Source organism: Durio zibethinus, chromosome 8, assembly GCF_047325235.1.
Source record: "Durio zibethinus cultivar Kanyao isolate XHJ-2024 chromosome 8, ASM4732523v1, whole genome shotgun sequence".
Classification (NCBI taxonomy): Eukaryota; Viridiplantae; Streptophyta; class Magnoliopsida; order Malvales; family Malvaceae; genus Durio; species Durio zibethinus.
In genome coordinates, this window is record NC_143169.1 from 583302 (window position 1) to 593401 (window position 10100).

General features: G+C 30.4%; 1 protein-coding gene and 1 pseudogene across 2 annotated transcripts; one reads left to right on the forward strand and one right to left on the reverse strand.

Annotated features, from left to right (window-relative positions):
- Positions 1-1694: 1694 nt before the first annotated feature.
- Positions 1695-2896, forward strand: LOC111278401 (fasciclin-like arabinogalactan protein 19). The gene has a single exon (XM_022865046.2). It carries the CDS (start codon positions 1877-1879, stop codon positions 2609-2611), a length of 735 nt encoding a protein of 244 aa, XP_022720781.2. The 5' UTR covers positions 1695-1876; the 3' UTR covers positions 2612-2896.
- A 1003-nt stretch (positions 2897-3899) lies between these two features.
- On the reverse strand, positions 3900-6930 carry LOC111291631 (protein LOL3-like; annotated as a pseudogene). Its single transcript, XR_016344250.1, has 5 exons — positions 6526-6930; positions 5294-5410; positions 4317-4474; positions 4153-4206; positions 3900-4029 (listed from the first exon to the last, which is right to left on the reverse strand). The product of XR_016344250.1 is annotated as a protein LOL3-like (transcript).
- Positions 6931-10100: the final 3170 nt, after the last annotated feature.

Consider the following 10100-nt stretch of genomic DNA (forward strand, 5'->3'; position numbering starts at 1 on the left):
AAAAAATTAACCGAGACTTTATAATTGTTAAACTTTATAAAAGAGTATAATTGCTTTTCTTGAAAAAAATTGAAATACTTATAAACTTAAGTTTGAAAAAATAAAATATAAAAAAATTTTAAAAGATAAAGAAACTCAATTTTTAAGAGTTATTTTATAAATTAATTTTATTTTTATTAGGTTAAAAATAATTAAATAACAAAAAATAAGTTAAATATTATAAAATATATTTTACATTTACGTATCGATCGAAATATGTTATTCCATCAAAATTTACCGAAATAGGGTAAAATTAACGGGAACAACTGATATTACCCGATACTAAATTCAGTATGAAAAATTATCTTTAAGTGTGTTATATTTTGGTATAACTATAGCGTATCGACCGATACGATCAATACCAAAATAAAATTAACAACTATAATCTTAACTCATTATTAGATTACAATCATAATTTATAAATATAAAATTGATTAATTGAAGAATTAATGATGAACTCAAATGGTTTGATTCATCTAATCCAAATCAATTGAGAATTACAATCCTTATATTTATTATTAACATGTTAAAAAATTTAACGGATCACACAAATGAAAGATGTGACTTGTAAAAAATTAAATTGAGTAACATTAAGCTTTACCTAATTAAAAGAAATTAGAAACTTGAATATATAATTAAATTAAATTAATTAAAATTCTAAGGAAAATAGTAAAAGATCCAAGACCTATTTTGAGTAAGCTTAGATCAACAGTTCCTCCACTTAAAAAGGCTTGACCACCACTTTCCTTATACAATTCATTCAATCTCATGAGTCAAGCAAAATCTAGAAAACTATAAAGGCAATCAATATTTCTACTAACATATATGGAAATTGGCAAGCTTCTTGTTATCACTCTTATTGGTGTGGACTACTATTATACACTAGATACTTAGACAGTTGATAATTTGCTACAATCTAACTTGATGTTCTTGGTGAATTTGTGTAAAACAATTTTTTTCATTGCTAAATGCCTTGTATGTTTGTATTCAATGATATCAAGTTATGATCCTTAGTTTTGAAAATTGAAAATTTTTAAATTCCTTTGTGTTATATTTATATTGGTAACAACCTAAAACAAATCAAAATTGTTTTAAATTAGGTCGAATCCATTGATCCTCCATTGCTCCTTTGAGGTGGATTAGACTTGGCTTAGGCTAATTTCGACTCATTTTAAGCCGTTCTCAGCTTAGCAACACCAAATCTGACCTCGTACGCTTAGATCTAATTAATCTTGATTGAATTGAACCATTAAAAAGGAATGGAAAGAGAGTAAGGAAGAAGAAGAAAAATAAAAGAAAAAGGAACAAGAAAAAAAAATTTTAAATTTTTGTCATGTACATACCATATAAGTAAATTGAGATAATTTTGTTAATGTTGTGTCAAATATTATGTTATACGTCGTTATATCATTGATTAAAAATTATGTCATTATCTTCGTTCAACGTTATTAATTTTAAATATTAAATTGACATATAAAATAATTATATAGATATCATATTATATATTTTAAAAATAGAGGTATCACATTAAAATATTTTCTTAAAATACAAAGGCCGATTATGATATTAATTATATACAATAATTAGTTGAAAAAAAAAAAAACGGAAATCAAAGGAGAGTGGAGTGTATTGTGCATGGTATTCAAAATGCTGTTAGGAATATGCAACCTAGAGGGCCCCCATCATAATCCCATAATTACAATAATGCCACTCCAGCATAGGAGTTTTGGCGGGAAGAGTTAGTTATGAGTGAGGGAGTCAGTTAGTATTGGATACCACAATCTTCGTTTATCACAAAAACCAAAACCACTCCGTGTCTTTCTTTATCTCACGAGTCATGACTAACTACCCTCTCTTCTTTCTCCTCTTTCTCTTTTCCATTTCTGCTTTTGCTGCCGAACACCACCATCGGCGGCCTCTTCCACCACCACCTCCTCCGCTACATCAGCATCAACTTAACAACATAATCGACGCTCTCATTGGAGCTGGCGACTTCAACAACTGGGCAAACATGCTTTCGGCCTACGACCTCCTCATGCTTCCACTTTCAGCTACCCTTTTTGTCCCTTCTGATGATTCTTTCTTCCCATTCCCAGTCCCAACTTCCTCCACCACCGCCGCCTCCTTTGACCCTTTTGTCGTCCCTTACCACATTGTTCCGCAACGCCTCACTTTCTCACAACTCACCCTCTTCAAGCCTTTCTCTCGGTTGCCTACTTTGCTTCCTTCCAAATCCATCCTCATAACCAACAGGTCCCTCTCCAACTTCACTCTTGATGCCTCGCGGATTTCCTACCCCGATCTTTACCTCACATCAGCCATTGCTGTCCACGGCATTGCCGCACTCCTCAACTACACTGTCTACGGTGGTGACGCTGGCCTTGTCCATGGCATTGCCCCACCGCCACCGCCACCGCCGCCACCTCCAATGTTTGAGCCGGTGGGGGAGGTGAAGGGTGATAGGCGGAGGTCGGATGCGGGTTGCTTGTGTAGGGAGTTTGCTTTTGTTTTGTTGCTGATTCCTTGGGTGGTTTGGGGCATAAAGATTTATGGGATTCCTCTTGGCTTCTGATGGGTTGCTTAATTCTGTTGTTTTGAGATAACAAACAACTGCTGAGTGCTGGTGAGAAATGAGATAATATTGTATTCATTGTGTTGTGTGAATGAAGAAGAATCAGAATTTTGCTTAATTTCTATTTCCCTATGCTTATACACATATGTTCTATGGATCTACTGTGTCAATATGTTTCATATGCCACTCTCCAATCAGCACTTCGTGCCTCGCTGCGGAGATTCCTACGCATTATTTTCAACTCTTCAGAACTTGCCTTTCTGAAAATCCTCTTAGAACGACCACCTCTACCTCCTAATCAACCAAAAAACTTAAAAAAAAAAAAAAAAAAAAAAAAACCTAGAACCTTAAACCTAAAAGTTCAAACTCAAACACCAAACTTCAAATCTGAAATGCTATGATCTTTTTATACGTTTGTTCAACTGTTTGTCGCTTTGCTGTTACTTTTTGTAAACTGTTTGTCGTTTTTACTTTCATTTGTCACTTGTCATGTGGTTTTGTATGAATGGTGAAGGAATTAGAACGGTATGGTATTGCTTCTGTTTTTATAATAATGTTAAGTTGCACCTGTATGGATTGCAACATTGAGGAGGATAAAAATTTTGGCTTACATGTAAGGGTAGTGTTTAATTCAACCTCCCCAAGCCAAGCATAGCAAGAAACTAAAACTCTAGTAACTTTTTTCTTTTGTTAAAGAAGCTTTAGTAACATTAAACTTGATGTTTGCATTTTGTTGCAATTTGATTATAGCCTTCTTTTTTTACCTATATTTCTACAAGTAGGGCAAAAGATAGCATATAATTCAATAATATATCACCTACAAGCATTGTATTACAATTAACCAATCACAATTTAAAAAATATAACTCATAACTTTGTCAGCCTTATTCTTTAATTTGCTCCTATACTTGAATAAGGTTTAAGCCTTTCTTATTGTTTTCATAATAGAAATCTCAGATTTACCTTTAAGTGCAACTTCAAGTGACACAAACTCGCCAACATATATATATATATATATATTTATATATATACATAAAAAGGCATATAGTTAAGGGAAGAGAGGTTGAATAGAAGCAGAGAAAATATGTTAGTAGATAAACATATTCACTAAGCTAAACTGCAAATGGAGCAAACATTATTTCACTTTCTCAAATCATATAAATGACACTATCCATCTTTCTAAGACGCAAAATGTACATCACACATTTTCCCTACCTCATCATGGACATGGACACAGAAACAATTCATTAAAAGTTAGTGTTAATGGAATTTCCATTTTCACCATAACGTACAAAACCAATTTTCTGGCAATTATAACCAATGTTTGTTTACATTCTCCTCAAGCAAAGACCAGCCAAACTAAAAGATCTCATTGGATCAACTTTTTCCGGTTGTTACACCAACCATGACATTGCTCACCTGCAATATCACAATTTTATCAGCAATTTTTTCCTCCTCCAACCCCTTTTCAACTTTTATAAAAGCTAAAGAAAATGAAAAGCACAAATAATAAAGATATGCAGTTAAAACCAAAACGCTTACCAATTTGCCACTCTCGTCAACAGACATAGGGTTCTCAACTACAACTGATTGGCTCTGAGAACGTGGCATTAGATGCAAAATGTTAGATTCAGTAAACAGTTAATAATTCAAAACCATCTATATTTTCTCATTATAGAAAACAATAACAAACTTCAAGAACTTACTGTTGAAGTAGATGGCATAGTCCCAGCTGCAGTTAACCCAATAGTTCTGTTTACGGGAAGTGAAAACCTCCCTATCTGAAAGATAGATGAGAAATAGAGAGTGAGAATAGGTAGAGCACTAAATAGATTTTCTCTAGACAAAAATGTATAAACAGTATCTCATAAACGTGCTCAAAAATATTTATTGCATGGACATAAGCAAAGAATAAATACTTATCCTTATGATTAAATATAATTTAATTCACTTCCAAAGGGAAATAGCAAAGACAAAGCTTTCTAAGAATATATGAATATTACTCCAGGGGCATTCAATTTCTTGAAAATATTAATATGTTTAAAATATCGGTTTGTAAAAATAAATAAATAAATAAAAATATTCAGCAGGCTGAAGGGATTTGCAAATTCTGCATATTTGAGAAGTAAATGGCCATTAACAGGGTGGCAATGAAAGGGGTACCAACAAAAATTGCCCTATCCATTCCTAAATTTGCCTAAGAGACCCAACACCTAAATTCACCCCAAAGCCTGTTTCAGGAAAGGAACCTGATCCGATTGCCGCTAAAACTGATCCAGCCCTGAATCTACCAACTGCTACTAGTTAAGCTGGGAAGTAAGACCAAGTTTGAGATATATTGCCCCAAAGTTCAATTCTCTTAGAGAGAGAAGAGAGAGAAGGCATAGACAGAAGACACAAAAACAAGAAAAAATAATTATGTTCTGTACATCAGAACAGAAAGAAGCTTGCAGCAACCTCGAACAAACCAAATAAATGAAGACATTTAGAAACGGACCAAATACATACAGAAATATTGCTAAAGAATTTAAAGATTTTGAAAACTGAAACTTTTTATCATGTGACTTAGTATATCAGAAAACAAGCAACAAGATACGAAGAAAAAGAATGACTACCATCAAGCAAATTAAGTCTGCAAATCTTAATAGTAGCACTAATGAAAAGTTGTATCAATTCATCATACTTACACCAACATTAGTAACTTATTGACAGACAGCACATTTAACTGATGGAGCTCCATATGGATACATTAATGTTATATGGCAGTGTCCACAATTGATGTGAGCAACCTGGTTGGATGCTTTTTTCATGGTAATGAGATCCAAGAAAGAAAAAAATCAGTAAGCAAACTGGGGACCATGAAATTGAAAGAGAGGAGGAAGGAAAATGAACCAACATATAGAATAAACTACTAACAGTACTCCAAGGCAACCTCCAGAAATGCAATGGTTAAAAGTTGATTGAGGAACCAAAGAAGAAAATACTGTATGATTTGTATTCACTACCCAAAGTTCATAGTAGAGGTATATAACTTCATGAAAAAACCATCTTAAGTATCCTAATCAACAAAGGGAGAATGGTTGATTTGGTTCTTAAAACTTCAAAACTTAATTAACTGCTAGGCAGAAATTCTTTAAAAAAAAAAAAACCTTCCACTTCAAAAATTTTTAACAGAGCTAGAGTCTGAAATGATCAAGCTGCTTTCAGTAAAGAAGTATATTTAAGATCATTTAGTTACTGAAATAGCTTAAATTGCTGCAACAAAGCTCTGATTAACAACCATAAACACAGGCAGAAAGTGCATGCGACAACTCGAAAAAGAAGAGCTACAGCCACACAAAACTGCAAGTGCATGCTAAAAGATGAAAAAGAAGTGTTCTTAATTTGATCAGAACAGCCATTATTCACATAGCAGACAAAGTTTAGAAGCATACTAAGATCTTTAACTAGTCAAAATAGCTCAGACTGCTTCTAAAAGAAGATAACTGACAATGACAATGAAGAATACAATGGTAAGGAAAGACTTCCATGAGGAATGCATTGTGACACTTGAAAACAAAATACGGAACAAAGAAGCAATAAACAGCAAACAGAACACACTACCTTTTTTTTAAGGAAAGGCATCCATGAGGAATGCATTGTGACACTTGAAAACAAAATATGGAACGGAGAAGCAATAATCAGCAAACAGAAAACAATACCCTTTTTTTTTTTTTCAGAAAACTTAACCACACTCCTTAAACTTGTTTTCAGTGCAGAAAAAGTTGAAGTAAGAAACAAAGATTCAATCCACGCAATAAATTTTCCTCAAAGACCAAAAATGATTTTCCATTCTTCTTTAATTCCAACAGTTCTGCAATTCCAAACATTGCAACGAAAAATTTACATCACATGCATAGACTCATTATATTGTACCTGGTGCAAGGTTAATAGTGTGACAGCAAGAGCATCTTACACTTGTTGCTCCACGTGTATACATTAGCAATGTTCGACAATCTCCACATATGAGTCAAGCCATTTCCATCCCTGCAGGGTTAATTTACAAACTTTGGTTATAATGCCATAAGATTCTTATCAGATATTTAAATTATTTACATATCTAAATAAGAGGAATGTTACAGGCCACTCCACATTATTGTTTCTTTCGCCATAAATTATATCTCTTGTTTCTGTAGAACACTCTAAATAACAACACAACCATTATTAGCATTACCAGACAGTTTCAAACTATATATCAACAAGGAAACCAACATGAGAAAGGAAAAAGAAAAAGAAAAACTCATCTAAATATACAATAGAGTGGCATTGCAATCAGATGTCTGTTACCATTCTAGTTGGCAGACTATCAACCCTGCAATTAATGAAAGCCATTACTAATCTTGCCAAGGTGCTCTAATAACTAAAACTTAAAGATATTATGGTCCAAAGTCGCACATTGATATCCAAGTACCAGATAAAAGAAAGTTAATGTTGCCAAGATGCACAAATCAAGCCAAGTTGAATAGTAGATTTAAGCAGCTGGACAAGATGGGGTTATACTTCCAGTGATTCCAATGGAGCACGGTTTAGCGAGCATAAAAAGTGTTTGAGATTGTTTGGAATGCTTGTATAATTTGAACTCAGTTGTTATCTAGCTATACACAATCAGGTTCACAAAAAGAAGTAACTATAAAAGAATGAAAATCTACAATTAAAAGAACTTATCCATAATTAAAAATACATTCAACAATCAGACAAGAGCATAACATCAAAATCTCTAAAACAAATAGCAGTAAGTTCTCACTAACAGATTGTCTATCTCATGATATAACATTATGTTAGTCAACATCGGTTTAAAATAATGCCTAACATATTTTTTTATTAGAGTTGTACCACCTACACCATTAGAGCACTGGGTCATTATAATTGGATTTGTTAATAATTATCATTTTGTGCAGGTATTGATAATTTGATTTTATACGTTTATATTATTGATAAACATTTTATACTTATCGTTTTTATTATTGATAAATAATAGCAGCAATCTGTAAATAAAGTTAATATATTGATAGATGTCTTTAGAATATTATATAAGCATATCACAATTTATAAAAAGGATAATAGTTTATTATGAATTATAAGTATCTAATTTTAGATAAATTACAGAATTGGTAACTAAAATTTTCATACATCTTTTTCTTTTTCTTTAATTTGACTAAAACCTTGTTTAGTGCTGCGTTTAAATTTCAAAATGTAGCTTTTAATTGCAAACATAATGCTAAACACACTATAATTTACATTAAAAGTACTTTTAATCATGTATTCAAAGTATTTTTGAACACAAATGTAATATTAGACAGATAATGTTAAACACATTATGGTTTAGCAAATGCAATGCTAAACACAATATTATTATATTAAAAGCATTTTTATACAGTAAAAATGAGTCAACTACAAAAGTTGATTGGAAATTGTAGTTATAATTTGAAAAATACTTCTATTTGAAACCTTAAAACTACTTGATACACTTTAAAATTTTTATTACAAAATTAACTTTTAATAAAATTACTTAAATACCCATTAATCAATTACCTTTTTATCCTTTACACCCTTTTCTTTTTCTCAATAAGTTTTGAAAATTCATTTTTGAAAAAGCAATTATTCATCGAAAATTGATTTTCGGAATTGAACAAAAGTTACCTAAAATTTATTTTCAATACTTCTTCAATATATTGAAAATGCATTTTCGAAAAGTAATACAATTTTTTGAAAAATGCAATTCCAAAAATAATCTTTTACTTTTGTTTTTTTGTTGCATTATGTACGAGAAAGTAAATTTCAATATTTTAATTAGTGTCTAGCACAAGAATATTAGATGTCCCTTATTGAGATCTCCAAATGGGTCTCTAATAATTTATCTGAGGTATAAGCTGTTTAAATCTAGTAATAGAGATCTCTAATCTTTCAATCAAGCACTATCTGTTCAATAAAATGACCAAAAGATTAGAGGTCCCTATTGATGGATTTGTCAGTCTACTGATGATATTATTAAGGTCAATGTTTCTTACTATGCCAAGTTATTGTGCCAGGAGCAATGGCTTCCACAAACATTTTCAATGTACCCAAATTCCATTTTTGAAAGTTTTTAAAGGTTTCTGGAAATGGATGTCTAGAAACCATAAGAAATTTTGAAAATCTACTTCTGAAAATTTTTAAAGGTTTTCGAAAATAGATGTTCAAAAGTCTGTAAAGGATTTTAAAAACGAATTTTTGAAAAATCTTGAACAATTCCAGACATTTATTTTTGAAAACCTTCAATTATTTTTAGAAATTCATTTTCGGAATGTTCGAATCACACCCAAAAATTTAAAATCCTAAATTTTACGAAATTAAACACGAAATCAAACAAAAAATAGAAAGAACAAATGATTTACCTATGATTCTAAGCTATCTGATGTCAAATTGGTGATTGGGATTTGATTTATGGTTTAATCCTTTAAGATTTTTAGGGTTTTTAGTTAGAAGAGATATGAGATGTTAAGATTTTAGTAAATTTGTGTTTTGGATTTGTGATATATTGAGTAAAAATTAAGGGGCGTTTGATTCGAGGGAATCCATAAATTTTTTTTTGAAATCTTAATGGTGGTTAATCTAATTATAGGAGAAAATGTCAAGTTTTTAATAGTACCCAAAGTTTTCGAATAAGAAACCCACCTTTTCTTGTGGTATTTTAAGATTTCTAAGAGGAAAGTTGTCTTATTTCTAAATTTGATCTGAATAGAAGTGTTAAAATAGCTGTTACCCTTTTAAAAAATATGTCTGAAAGTGACTATAACTCAGTTGTAGGTTTTTGTACATAAAAATATTTTTTTATATTGTAATTAATGTGTTTTACATGAAAAAACATCTTAAATAGTTCTTTTATATTTTAGGGTTTAGGGTTAATATTTTTATAAAAAGATTATTTAATGCGTTTCTGTATAGAAAATATCTTGAATAATGCTTTTATAAAAATAAAAAAGTATTAATGAAGGCATTTTAATTAAGATGTTTTTGTATAAAAAATACCTTAAATAATTCTTTATATTTTGAGGTTAATATTTTTATAAAAATATTATTTAAGGCATTTTCTAAATAGAAATGCTTTAAATAATCTTTTTTTAAATTAAAAGACAATTATTAGATGACCTATAATATAAAAAAATAACTGTAAGACTTTTTTTATACAAAAATACCTTAAATGATCATTTTATAAATAAATTAAAAGAACATTTTTTATTTTTTTTCATGATATAAAAAAGTGATAACTGCATTAACTAATCTTTTTTCTAACAAATTTTCCTACCAATTTCTATTACTAAAACAAGTGTTAAATGCCTCGATTAATGATATTTTATAAATAAAAATAACAATTAAATAAAATATTTATCTTCATTTATTGTTAAAGGTATCGTTTGTAATTTGAGTATTTATTATTTATAAAATAAAATAATAAGTTACTATCATATATG